This window comes from Zeus faber, assembly GCF_960531495.2.
Source record: "Zeus faber genome assembly, chromosome: 3".
Classification (NCBI taxonomy): domain Eukaryota; kingdom Metazoa; phylum Chordata; class Actinopteri; order Zeiformes; family Zeidae; genus Zeus; species Zeus faber.
The window spans coordinates 26,496,485-26,511,015 of record NC_137190.1 but is presented as its reverse complement, the minus strand read 5'-3'; the positions used below and the strand labels follow the sequence as shown (position 1 = coordinate 26,511,015).

Below are 14,531 nucleotides of genomic sequence, written 5' to 3'. Positions count from 1 at the left end.
TTTGTGACGGCATGGAACGGGACAGTCCCTTAACTCAGTTGTGTTTAAAAATCTTTCGGAAAAAATAAATATAAATAATAAAAACACAGGCAAACCGCCACAGGAACGCTTATACGGCGCAGCGCTGTCTGGAGGAAAAACAAAAAAGAGTCAAACTCAAATTCTCTGAGTTAGGTTTACGTTTTGCCTCAAAGTATTTGCAAACAGCACTCCTGCTGTTTTCTTCCAAAAGCGGTCGCGGATGCTCTGCACTTGCTATCTTTGCTGAGCTAACAAACCAGAGCGAATGGGAGGAGTGACGAGAAGAAGACAGCGAGTGAGTGAGAGGAGGTGGGGCTATGTGGATGCTGCAGCGGGGTGTGTGTGACTCACTATCAGAGAGAAGACAGAGCGAATAAGCAGCTGCTACTGGTATATATATACAAGTACTCCTCACTTAACGACCTGTTTAACGACCGTTCGGACTAAAGACCAGTCGGTGTTGTGCGCGGCGTACAATACCGCGGCGTGCGGGCTTTGTGCATTCGCAAGCGCTCACAATGGCCACACCCCCTTACCGTGAAATAACACGGGTCCTCGCTTATCGAACAATTCGCTTAAGGACCTGGTCCTCGGAACGGAACTCGGTCGTTAAGTGAGGAGTACCTGTAGTGCAGAAAATCACTATAGAAATTGATTCAAATATTTGGAATCGATATGTATAGAAAAATCCATATTCTAGACACTAGTCTGCAGACATTTTTTGTTTATCGGCCTTGTGTGCGCAGGTATTGGCCAATGCCGATTATCTCAAGATGCACAAATATCGGCCCAATGAATCAGCCGACCGATTAATCGGTTGACCACTAATTGAGAGGGTCAAATACAAATAAAATCACATAGAAAGACAACATGGGTGTTTCGAAAGAATAGCAATCCCGAAACATCTAAGTTGAGAACATTGATGTCTGTGGGAACAAATGCTTTTTTTAGCTGTTTGATTGCAAATGCTATTGTTTATTAGTTTAAATTGATTCAATTTAAGCATTTAAGACAGGTCGCTGATGGAATGATAAGCTGGCAAACGAGATATTGCAGAAAGTGGAACAAGTTGAGATAGGACTGCGCTGTTAAAGGAACAAATTAAAAGCAAATGAACTCCAAATATGCATTATGGAGAATGCAATGGGATGCCTTTAGGAAGAAATTCCAGATAACAGCGAGTTATCCTAACCGAATAAACAATTTACATAACATATACCCCCTTCGCATTCAGGGAAGTGAACTATAGAGCCTCCAGCAAACACTGGGAGTGACGGCGTTGTCCTTCTCATCCGTAAACTAGATTATAGGAAGAGAAGCCACTAAAAATAGTGAATCAATGAGAAGTTAACAGAGGTAAACAGAGGTCACGGGGTATACCACACGATACTGGATACTCATTGATTTACCAAGACGGACTGAGTGTCTCTCATCTGGTTTAATTCTGAAACTACAGGACGAAATAGACAAACAGTTTTGACTCGGTTGTTGACGCCTCCCTTGGTAAAATTACACTTCAATATCCTAATTCTAGTTCTGAAGCACAACACACAAACTACTCACCTACAACTAATAACTCCAAAAAGCCAGAAAGACTCTCTCTCTCTCTCCCTATCTCTCCCTCCCTCCCCCTGGCATTCTAAATGCTCTCATATTGCCAAAGCATGAAGTCATAGATTACCTTAAATTAATCCGATTATAGCATACAATGAAGTGAAAAAGAAACACAGACAAGGAAACATTAAAAGAGAAAGATGCGGTAAACAAACAAACAGGCAAACAGGGAAGATTTGAGTTTTAAGTGACTGCTTTTCCTTCAGGGCGTGTTATATTTTCCTGCCGTTGAGCACTTGTTTTTCCTCCCTTAAAATGAGGGAATCGTTTTGCTGCTATAGAAACTGTGTTTCTGTGACTTTAAAAATGTTTTATAAAACAAACTTGGCTATATTATTTTCTGATACCGTGTTATTTTTGGAGCTGTGACTCCATGTCTCTGTGATTGCGGTGGGTGAGCAGCGTTTTGCATTTTGGGAAACGTTTGGGTTGTGCTACAACCCTGGTTTTACCAATGAAGAATGAGAGTTCTTACTTGTGCCACTGATTAAAGCTGTCAGTCTCAACTTGGCCTTGACAGGCTGTGATTGGGCCACTCAGACACCCATCATATAGCCCTCCCCCCAGTATACTGGGTCACTACCTGTCATATGTGCTCTGACATATTATTTAACTCTTGAGGGAACTGGTTAGAGAGGCCACTGGTAAGAACTCTCATTCTTCATTCGTAAAACCAGGGTTGTAGCACAACCGAAACATTTTACTTCATTTCGAACCCAAGTTCTCACTATGCCATATTGCATACCCACCACCCTCAATGACTGCGAGGTCAGAACCTATTTGTCCTATTCAAGCCCCCAAAGGCAGAGACATAGACCTCTGGGTCCGGGTAGTCCTTTCCAAGGATCAACTGGCAGATGTCACCTCAAACCCCAATTACAGCATATAAGAATCCATTCATAGGGTGCAGAGGTAAATTACATTACCACCCTCCCCAGCCCCACCGCCATGTTTGTGGGTGGGGATTCCGCATACAGCTCAGCTCGTATCACCTGACCGTAACCACTCTCAACCACATAGCGTAACTCTGCATTCAGGCTTACACCTTGCCGCTGTCAAAACAGCCTGCGCCAGTGCTAACGCTGTCATGTCGAGTTGTAGAATCCGGTGAACGTGTGTGGGGTAGCCCAAGAAGCAGCACCGCACATATCCTCGATCGAAACCCTTCGTAACAATGCCCACGAGGTAGCCAGAACCCAAGTGGAATGCGCTTTAAGACTCTCTGGGGGTTCCTGCCCCACAGACAAGTAGGCTAATGAGATCGCTTCCACTATCCATCTTTGGACAGGGGTTTCCCAATAGTATAAGATCCATAACAGACAGAAAGCTGGTCAGACTGGTGTATGGGGTTTGTGCGCTCCACATAGACCAATAGGTCAGACAGGGCACAGAGTATGCAGCCTCTCGTCCTCCTCAGACCCAAAGGGAGGAGGAGAAGATGAAGAGAGATCAATCGTGGTTGATTTCAATCCCGCTTTTATGTTATTGGTTTGAAAAGCCAGATTGGGTTCCAATGTAACCCTCTGATTGTCCGTGGAGAACACCAAGCAGGACTGGTGGACAGACAATGTGGCCAGGTTTCCCACAATTTTTTCCGAGACAAGTGCAAGAAGCAGTGCTGACTTCAACGACAAAAGCTTTAATCCCACCTCCTGGAGGGGTGCGAATGGGGGTTTCATCAAAGCATTTAACACCAAAACCAAATCTAACTTCAGAGCCAGTGATCCCAATCCCATGTGCTGCATGAACCTGGATGCCAAGGCGTGGCAAGGCTTGCAATCCACTCCATTATGACAGGTCAATATTGCGGCCAGGTATACCTTGAGGGTGGATGGTGCCAAGCCTTTTACATGCAGGCCTTGGAGGAAACTGAGTGTGACACCAACATTACAGCGTAATGGGTCATTTCCACGCGCCACACACCAGCCTTGCAAGGCTAGCCTTTTGGATGTGTAAAGCGCCCTCGTTGATGGGGCTCTAAGGCTATGAATTATTTCCACCACCTCAATGAGAAAACCTTCGTCCAGTCCTGCTCAGGGGCCAGGCGATAAGTTTCCACTGGTGGGGGGTGGGATGGAAGATTTCCCTTGGTGCCTGGGTCAGGAGGTCCGGCCAAAGCAGGAGTACCCACAGTGTACCCACCATGAGGGACCTCAGGTCCGCGAACCAAGTTTGTGTTGGCCACCAAGGTGCCACCAGAACCAGTTCCACCCTGTCCTCCCTCATTTCGTCTAGCACCTGCTGCAACAGTTGAAGGGGAGGGAATGCATACAAACGACCCGGGGCCAGCTGTGAGCCATAGCATCATGAGGGTCGTCGTTCTGAATGGAGTACTATAGAGGACAATGAACCGTGTCTTATGAAGCGAACAGATCCACTTCGGCTCGGCCGAATCAACGCCAGATCATGTCCATGACCAGCGGACTCTTTCTCTCTCTGTCCATTACCAGGCAAACGGCGCCCTTCTCCAGCATAGTCCCTCAAAATTGTCCTCTCGAGCTAGGGAGAAACTGTGCATGCGCGTCTCCATTAACTCACACAAGCAGAGGGGCATGCTCTGGTTGCTGGTAGCCATGTCATTGCAGACAAATTGAGCCTCCAGCCACATTATCTGGGCAGGGAGGCTCATATCATCCATGTGTTTGGTGACATGTCCAGTAGCATGGATCTCCTCTCTGTAGCGGCTCAGGTCCTCCACACCTTCCAGCCCCTCACCGCAGAATCCTGCGGCTGCTGGGGACGGTGGAAGGGATTTCAGTTCCAGCCCCTCATCCCATCAGCGGGGGGAGGGTGGGACAACCCCTGGGCGGGAGCCGGTCCGCTCTGGGTCGGTCCCTTGGGGGCCATCTGGATCCCCACTACTCCCGTGATGAGCCAGGTTTTGTCAGGGCTCGCAGCACCGGCAGAGCCTGAAATAAAATGAGCTGAAGTAAAATATGACCTGAAGTGAAATATTCCCCAGACAGCATGGAGGAAGCCGCAGGTTTGGGGTCTGCCCACGGGATCCCCAGCTTCGCCACAGCTCCTGGAGGCGCAGCAGCTCCTGGTGGAAAGCCCCCTTGGACAGTTTGTGAGTCTCACCTTGAGCCTCCTCACCTGGCTCTTGTCCATCTCCTTCCCGATCCTCCTCCACCTCCACCTCGGAGCCCCACTGGGTTGTGTAGAGGTCCCGCAACTCCTCGTGCACAGCCATCTCCTCCCGATCCCCCTGGAATAGGGGGATCGGGAGGGGGGATCAATAGAGGCTGTGGAGCGCGGCCTTGAAACCCAAGGATGGGAGAGCCAATTAAAGGCCTAAGGATAGGAGAGCCAATTTTTACTCTTCGTTCTCCATACTCGAGCACTCGAGGCAGAAAAACGGGTCGAACAGCGCTGCCTCGGTGTGTGCTTTGCTGAGACAGCAGAGACACAAGGGGTGAGAATCCCATGTGCGAGCGCAGGCGGGCCAAATTACATTTAAGAGATTGAGGCTATGTAGGTTAATTCAAGTAGGTTTTGTATTTTACCTTGGTCCTTACTAATTTGGTTTTTCATTCTTTCTTTCTTACTTACTTTTTTTCTTTCTTTCTTTCTTTCTTTCTTTTTTAGTCCTCAGGGGGTTGTTGCACTGCTACAGCAGCTCACATCAAAATAATAAGCTATAATAATAATAAAGCCATGATTATAAAAATAGAAAACATCGCAAAATGCAATTAACCTAAACAAATATCAATCAACCTCGGCATCAACAATTCACACTCATATACGCCTCACTTACGCCTCATGAACTGTATGCTCTTCAATTCTAGCAACTAAAAGTCCAAGCTTAAAATTACAGGGTGACATCATCATATTATTTACTATAAATGTACAAATTCCGATTGAGAATGTCCAGTTGGACACTGTCCAAATGGGGCCTGTAGGAAAAAACTGTAATGTGCGAATTAATGAGGAATTCAAAATCCAAGGTGGCCTCAGAAAAATAGAAGCTGTGCAATGGTAACTACCCACAGAAATATCACTGAAAATCTAAGACAATAAAGAAGCCATTGTCCAAAAATCCGGTCGTGAAGGTCAGTCACACTATAAAAAAAAACATACTGAAGAAACTAGACGAGCAATCAGGAGAGGACAGACCGGGGGAGCCCATGCTGTGTTCAAGTAAACTCGGAAAATCAGGCTGCGTTTCAGAGACCCCGTGAAACTGTAAAACGCACCCAACATGACTAGACTGGACCCCGTGTATTGCTGCCTGCAGCTATATATATATATATATATATATATATATATATATGTATATACATATTATAATTATTGTTATTATTATTGCTGTTGTCATAAAATCATCATCTTGTATTGAATTGGACTATAAAATATCATAATATAATATAATATAATAATTGCAATATATTGCACGATATACCAATTATAGTCAATGTCCTGTATTTTCAAAAGTACACTATTTCCCAAGACAATTTATAATTTAGGAATTTGTTATATATGATATAATACTCATATAATAAATAATGTTTATCATGTGTTCTATGTTTCAGTCTGTATACCTCAGCATGACCTATCCGAGACTAAGTTAGTTTGCAAAATAAGGTGCTTTGGTAATCTACTCCACTTAAAAAGAGAGTCAGTGTCATCCAGAGTTGAGACAGCTCTGCAGATTTACGGAAGCAGCACTGATATAACTTCACAATTGCACTGCTGACGAAATGTCTGGGACACTAGCTCACCAAGAAGCAAGCTCCCAATTGATCTTTTTGACCTTATCTGTTAGTACTGCATTGTGAAGTCTAATCACAAGTGTGACCTGACACCGGGCTGTGAGCAGGCACTTCACAAAATTAAGCTGAGATAAGAAATCTAACTTTCCTCAAGGAAAATGTGCGGTTAAAATTCTGTTGGAATTCCGTTGGCTGTGCACACATTTTGACGGCTGTACAGTACGCTTTTGATTAGTTTAAACTAAATATATGAATGATTGACTGAACACGGGAGTGAACAAGGAAGTAGAATTGGAATTCTTTGGTGGCGCATCTATGTAGGGGCCTTCATGATCATCACATTTGTTTGAGAGTAATTATGTTTGACTTCTATCAATAAGGATACAATCATTTCTTGCACATCCCTTCATTGTATTTGTTCATCTTACATTTTTAGGTCAGTTGAGCCAGCCCCTCCCTGCATGCACCCGTCCTGCATGTACTCTACAAAACTGACAATGACGCCACATACAAGCTCTCACACACACACACACACACACACACACACACACACACACACACACACATACATGTACACAGATACAGACGTGAAGAAAAAAATTCTACCTTTGTTTGTGACTTGTAATGCATTATTTTATTAACAATATTTACCCAAATACACATTTTCAAAATATGAACATTTGTATTTCAGCATCACTAAATGTGATGAGAATTATCTTTCACCTCCTGAAAGACCTGACTCTTTTCAAGTCCAAGGCTGACCCTAGGCCTTACTGTATTAGAACCCTAACATTAAAATATTGCTTGATATTTCGGTTATTTTGTCCATCCCATCCTAGACCTCCGGGATAAAAAAACCCTGCCAAACTCATTTATGTCTCTGCTCTAGTGTCACTCATTGCACAACACTGTATGGTTTTGAATCTCTTCATAAAAAATGCCATAATTGTTTTGTTGCTAAATGTATGTTCTATGGAGGCTGACTGTATTCTGATTGTCAATGTTTGCCATAATGCTTGTTATGCCTGTTTATTTAACCTCCTCTCTGTGTGGGTTGTGCTTCTGTCACAGCTTTGGGATTCAACATGATGGCAACGGTAATGACTGTGAACCCATTGGGAAAAGACCTTTCGTCATGTCTCCACAGCTCCTGTACGGTACTACTCTGCCCAGCTGGTCACGCTGCAGTCGACAGTACATCACCCGATTCCTCGAGTAAGTCCACGTGCACATGATGTAGGAGTTCACAAAGAGTTGTTTGTCTTATTGTGATTTAGCTTCTCCTGTATAGTCTTACGCCCCAAACTGGACCTATTGATGAAGTACACAGCTTGAATTTGTTCCCTCACTGGTATCCTTCAACTATGATAAGGGGGTGACATTTACTACCTTATGTAAAACCAGTGCATTATTAAGTAACAATTGCAAGGGCTAGGAAATGATATGAAGCTAAATAGAACCCAGAAAAAGTTTATTTGTCAATGTTCCTGCCATCTCTGTCTTGATTGACGACAATTCCCTAACGATTTCCACTCCAGCAAGACACGTCGAATGTGTTGACCCCTTCTTTCTTTGCTTGACCCACAAATTAGGTCAGCCAGAGGAAGACCCAATTAAAAAACAAAACGACCCCATCTGGATTTCATTCAGGCAGGGTTTGTGCTTACTGCGCAGCATCACACTTATGGGAGATGATAATTGCATTTGAAATTCTTTGAGAGCGAGAGACAGAGAGACGGGGGAAGAGAGTCAAAGATCTCGAGCGATGCTTGAATTTCAGGGCATGTAGCGACCTAGGTTTTTTGGGACAGCAACCTGCGACTTAAGCCTTGACGTGTGCAGCAGGAGAGCCTTTCTCCACAGTACATGGAAAAATAACCTGAATGTAAACTTCCTCAAGGATTTCTTGTCTAGGACTGAATAGCTAAGTAATCACATATTTTCTTTCAAAGAGAACATTACATGCTGAGAAGGGTCATTTGATGTGACGTGCTCCAAGGTGTACAGGTTTCAGAGTGTGTAGTGCGCAAATCATTTCTAAGGTAACTTATAAATGTAGAGGTATTTGTTCCATATATTTACCCCTAGATTAATCTGTAAATAAACGACTCCGTTTCAGTTAGGCAGTAGACAGAGCCATTCAGAGGTATGATAAAGCCATATCTATGATGATGATCTGACTCACATGAATTGAAATAATTTCAATGAAACGCTCCGAATGAAAATTCCTAATGTGAAAACTAGTGCTACGATAGGGTGAATAGAGTTAAAATTCATGAGAATAAAATTGTTTTAATGGACTTGGTGGACGTTGCTGCCCCGCTTCTGAGTTCGCCTGTCTTTTTTTTTCGGGACACTTGAAAATGAATACCTGTAATTCAATTCCCTGGCTTGTCTTTCCATCCTCATGCCCTTGGGTCTAATGTCCTCCCACAGGCAAAATTACTATTCGCTTGAGTCCTTAAACTCTTTGTCCATCCTGCCATTTCAGTAGTACCTCCCCATTATCCGACTCTTTGCAACCTGCCCTTGTTAATATTGGCCCCTTTCTTTTCTTCATTGTTTCATTGAATTTATTCCTTTATCGGATAAAGCACAATGATTCCATTGGCGCTCCATTGGAGCCAGTATGGCCTCCACCCACTCCACTCAAAACCCCCACGCACACTCCACTCGACCCCAAGGCCCTCACTGGTCATCTGTTGGAGACGTTAGAGTTGTAGGTGTTGTGAGTGTAGAATGTCAGGCTGGTTTAGATATTATCAGGACAGGCCTGCCTGGACATATATGGAGCTACTTTCCGCAGGAAGAGAGAAAAAAAAATACCAATGAAATAAACGCGAAGGGCAAAAGCAGCAGGCTACCAAGGACTGGAAAAGCTCTTCATGTACTTCAATCAAGAGAGGTGAAGTACCCGTTTAGATAAGAACACTTGAGTAGATATCTCAAAAAATATATTTTTTTGGGCTATGGTCCTTTTGGCCATTTAAATATATACAGTATATTGATTAGGAAATATGTTTGGACGAAGGGTATCTCCAACCCCATTTGTCTTAAATTGAAAGGAAGCAAGATAAAGTATATTAGAGGGAAGTATGAATTGGTTGTTAAAGCCCTAACAACATTTCCAGGAAAGCGGCCTTTGCCAATGGCTTTTAGCAAATGTCCAGAGCCTCTATTCAGGAGCCCCTTTCCAGTTCGTGGGCGCTCATGGAAAACATTTTAATTGCGGCTGTTGTGTCGTCAGTGTTATTTCACCCTGCAAATTTATGATTACTTTTAATTAGAACTTAGCGGTGGGAGGCTTTTGTTAAAAGTTTCAGCAAACATACAGGCCGTTTTCTGTAGGTTAAAGGGGTCGCCCATGGACATGTGCAAATATTAACCTCTGTTCAAGAAGGAAAATATGAAGTTCCAGGCATTTAGAGGAACCCTTGATGGTTGATCTTTTCTTTATCTGGTCATCCTCATTATATCATAATCATTGATAATTGGTGTTGACAGCATCGAAAACTTGGTGGACCAAGACCAAGTTACGCTGATTTTAAAATGCTTTTAAAATGAGGTGTTTGGTGGTGAGTTAAAAACCGAGTCAACAGGCTTCTGACGTTACCTAGAATTACATAGACAAAACATAGAATTACAAAAATGTACCTTGGCATTCCAAAGAAGCGTGGCATCTCCTAGCCGTAGGCAGCTTCCTGCGCTCAGATTGTCAATGTACCTGAGTGACAAAAGCCCACGCGTATGTACCTTCCTTCTAGTGCTGAACGATCAATCAAATTCAAACCGACATCGCAATTTAACAGAGCCTGCAATTTAAAAAAAGGGGGGGCGGGGGTTTCTATGTGACACAATCTTACCAATAGGGCTGTCCCCTGTAGGAAGAGCCGGCCCAGGCTCTTCCTACAGGGGAGATAGGTGCCTAGCACGCCATCCCGGGGTGGAGGGAGAGGCGTGTAGGTGGTGGCGTGAAGAGGAAGCGACGGGGCACATGGCGCGCCATAACAGTGTGTTTTTATTTAATTTTACCACTCCTAATGGAACGAAACAAGTGCATATGGAAGGAAACCATGAATAATGAAGAGACTTTCTCCGTGCCCCCGCCTGTACCGATTGTTTTAACCCTCCGCGCTGCCCCCTGGTTGAGACCCGGTGCTCTGGCACAGGCCACGGTGTGCAGTGCGCAGTGTGTGCTGCTGGCAGAGCTCGGAACACCTGTAGAGTCTGGCTGGAGCCTCCTCCAGAATAATGCGTCTGTTTTTTTTGTTTCTGTTTGTTTAATTTGACCGTTTTTTAATTGAATTAGCATAAAGCCATCCCTGAGCACACGGAGCAGTGCGCCGTGTATGTGGACATATGCGTGTAACATGTTAAAAAAATACTAATACATTTTGAGAAGTTAAATCAGTGAGTCAATATTCTAGTGTGACTGAAGGTTTTTCTTTTTACAATTCAATAGTAAAATAAAGACATGTTATTCACATCAATTCATCTCATTTCATCATAACACCTGGGCCTGGCCTACAGGAAAGAGCAGGTTATATGTTGGCTGTTTCCATTTTTGTGTTGGTCGTACTATAGAATGATTGTGTTTTGTTGTGTTTAGTGAATACTTAAGACAAGAAACTTAAAAAAAAGTTCCTTATTACATACTAAATCGCAATATTGGTATAAAAATAAATCACAATTCTCTTGTTTTCCAAAATCGTTCAGCATTACTTCCTTCCTTCCTTCCTTCCTTCCTTCCAAAGAAGTAAGACTTGAACTCCTGGCCGTTCTGTGGGTGGTTTGCACACATTAGAATAAATTAATTGGCTTGAAGGACCCGTCACACTCCTTCTGCCATGAATTCATGCAGGTGTTTGCGCAATGCACAAGGAGGCAAGATCTCGCTGTTCGTCTCGGTAATCCTTGCGATGTATGCTCGCCTGTAACAGTTAAGCACCGTAGCACTCTCCCTGTCACATTTGTTATGTCCCTACAGCTGCTTGGGGCAGAGTGCCAAACCCTCCCAATGTCTTACCCAGAACATGTTAACCATGTGTAGGTTTTGTCAATTCAGCAGCTCCCCATTCGGTGGACACGGACAGTTTTAAAGAGGACAAGGAGATGATAGGAGATAAAGGCCCTGACCGTCTACAAATAACCCCCTGTCGAAACGGCGTCAGTCACACAGTGTTTAAATAGGTGGAAATTAGCTAGAATAAGCGGTAATTATCCGTTCCAACCCTTTCTGGGTGAGTAAGCTAATGAATTGAAAAGAATTACAGAATTCCCTGTCCAATTGCTCTGTGATGCTGGAGCCACAGCCCCTCACCACCCACCGTAGTCTTCTCCATCTCTGCGTCATCCCATGGTTATGTAAGCGTACAAGCAATAACGTGTGTGAAATGAGTTTCAGTATTCGGTTATTTAAAGAGAACCCTCCGGCCATTTTAACTGGGAAGAGTGGCGATATACGTAGAGCGAGAGAGTCGCTGTTAATGCTCATTTTGATTTTACTCACTTTCCCATGGGCTTATTTAGAATTTGTTTGGAATTGTATTATAACACAAATGAATACCATTTTATACCTTTTTCTGTGTTTATCTTTGATGGGGAAAAAGAACAGTGCACTAATGGTCCCAATAGGGAATTTGGGTTTTTAAGGCCTTCATTCCCAACCTCCTCCTCCCTTATGCGCACTGTCTATGACTCATTAAACATTTTGTGTTACTTTTTGTGTTCCTCAATCCCTTCCCTCCCAAACAGTCGCGGCTGGGGCTGGTGCCTGGACGATCCCCCCGTGCAGAACCAGCTGTCTCTGAGCTCCGTCCCTCCAGGAGTCCTGTACAGCGCCGCCCACCAGTGCCGGCTGCAGTACGGAGCGGGGTCGCTGCTCTGCGACGACGTGGACGTAAGGCCCACAAACCGCACCGACACAAAGCCCACCGGACGCAATTCGTGTCCAAGCTCCAAGTAACACTTTAATAATGAGTAGATTATACACCTGGTTCAATCAGATGCTGCTATCTCAGCTGTGACAAACCCTCTCAAAGCCTTTGTAGCCCCCTCTGCGCAGCTCTTCCATCCTCTCTTATCTCCATTCAGAGCTTCACTTCATCCAATTGAGCCTACTTTGTTAAACCAGGTACAAAAAAAACCCAGATATCTCTGCTCCTCTCCTCAACCTATTCCTGTCCCACACAATGAATTATGCATACATTTGCACGGCCTAAGAATAACTTCCCCTTTTTCTGTCGCATGAAGCTCAGATAATTATGTCACGCTTTAATGGCCGAAAAAAATGGAAACGCTTGAATCAACTAACGTAGATGAAATGTAATGTGCCAACCGGTAAATCAGATCTGAGCAAAGTTCCACTGGATCTTCAAAAGGTTTATAAGGGGTTAAATATAACACAATATGGTTTTACTGTCTTCAAACTGACCTAAGTTGGATATGAATGATGCCGTAGGAGGGCTGTTTTTTATGCCAAGACATGGTTTGAACAGAACCGTCGTTGGAATTTCTTACTTATTTCAATATCGTCATCTCTGCCTCGACCAACAATTTGTTTTTGTGATGCTGCTAAATTCTGAAAGTCCCGTGTAGCGTTTTATATGAACTATTTCTAAAACCTCCCCCACACTCTCTTGTTTTAAAATTCGATTTTTTTATCGGTAGTTGGAGAGGTTGGAGCTTGTACGTACATGCACTAATTAATGAGCGTACTATCATAAGCCGATACTCAAAGCCTCTGTAAGGTAGTTATCACAGAATAAATAAAGAATAATGACTGAATGAATAGACAATGGATGTGAATGCAACTACACTGGCAAAGCCGATCTGTAGCCGGTGTTTCTGCTCCATTGTTCTAATTCCTGTACGCAGAGCTGCGGAGAGCCTTAGAGATACAGTCAATCAGCTCACTGGAATGTGCTCTTGAGCTACTTGACATTCTCCGAGGAGTCTTGAGTTACAGCCCCCACCACACACACACATTCTCCTCCCCCATTTATCTATAGTGAATTACATCCCCAGAAGGGCCAAAGCCGATATCCCACCACCCTAATCGGTGATTGGACAGCTAGTCACGCACCTAGAGACATTACTGTGGCACTCTGGGGAAGACAGATGATTCAATATACCGGTGCTGACTCTGAGGTTTGTGGATTTTTTGGGAGAAGTAGCAAAAAGATACCTGTTTCTATTGCAAAATGTCACATTCGACTCTGTTTAAGAGGTTGTCCTGCGTCGCTGTTTGTTGGACGAAGCTCACACCCTGTAGCTTGTTCCTCTTGAGTTCATTTCAGTTTTTCAATTATTTCTGAGGAAAGTCGTGATGTGGATCGTAGGCTGCAAGGGCAACGATGCAGCACTCACCGCAGAGATCTTTGATTGAACGGGTTCGACCACCTTTAAGAGATTCACAAGACGTGGGAACCCCCGTGATCACCTGCCCTTGCTAATGCTGAATTCACATAGAACACGGGAGACGGCACAGCTGGAAGTCATGTTGGTGAACATGAGTGTGACGGCAGCCCAGCAGAGAACACCGGCGATGGCTACGGTCCACGGCATTTGCCATGAAAGTTAAAATATTTAAACTTTTTGCCAACAACCAAACATATTGTAAAATGATTGTATTCTGGAAATTGTAAGGTTTAGTATAATTACATTGGATAATTAAATTGACATTATATGTCATTGAAATGCCAAATGTTTGACCTATGATTTGTATGTGTGCACATAATATGTGCACACATACCAAACATTTGGCTGAATTATAAAAGCCAGAAGTGGTACTAAATAAAAAGCCGCTTGAGAGCCAAAAGAGCCTACTCTGAGCTAAATGACCTGGCTCACTAAAAAGAGCCGGAATTCCCATCACTAGTTGACCAGGCCAGGGACCTGGAGGGACTGAAAACCGGCGATCGTGTCTCTGTCAAAGGGCTTCATTTTTGTGACCATAGAAGATTAATTCATCCATCAAACCATCTATCCATCTATGGCCAGGAACCTTCCATCTCGACAATGTGCTTGCACGCAGCGTCTAGCCTTTGGCCAAAATGACAACCAGTCCTTTACTATTTACCAGAAATGTCAAGCAATAAGCTGAGACTATTGTCTCCAAAAACACGTTGTCTTCTCTTGATAAACTCTGCATATGACCTTTGGCTCTTATCAGCCGCCGGCCTT

At 43.9% G+C, this 14,531-nt stretch overlaps 1 protein-coding gene across 1 annotated transcript in view; it reads left to right on the top strand.

Moving 5' to 3' along the window:
- adamts7 (a disintegrin-like and metallopeptidase (reprolysin type) with thrombospondin type 1 motif, 7) overlaps positions 1 to 14,531 on the top strand; it is a 103,820-nt gene that overhangs the window by 16,946 nt on the left and 72,343 nt on the right. The window contains exons 8-9 of the mRNA XM_079997186.1: positions 7,419 to 7,562; positions 12,102 to 12,246. Coding sequence (XP_079853312.1) covers positions 7,419 to 7,562; positions 12,102 to 12,246 — 289 coding nt within the window. The remainder of the gene's footprint in view (positions 1 to 7,418; positions 7,563 to 12,101; positions 12,247 to 14,531) is intronic.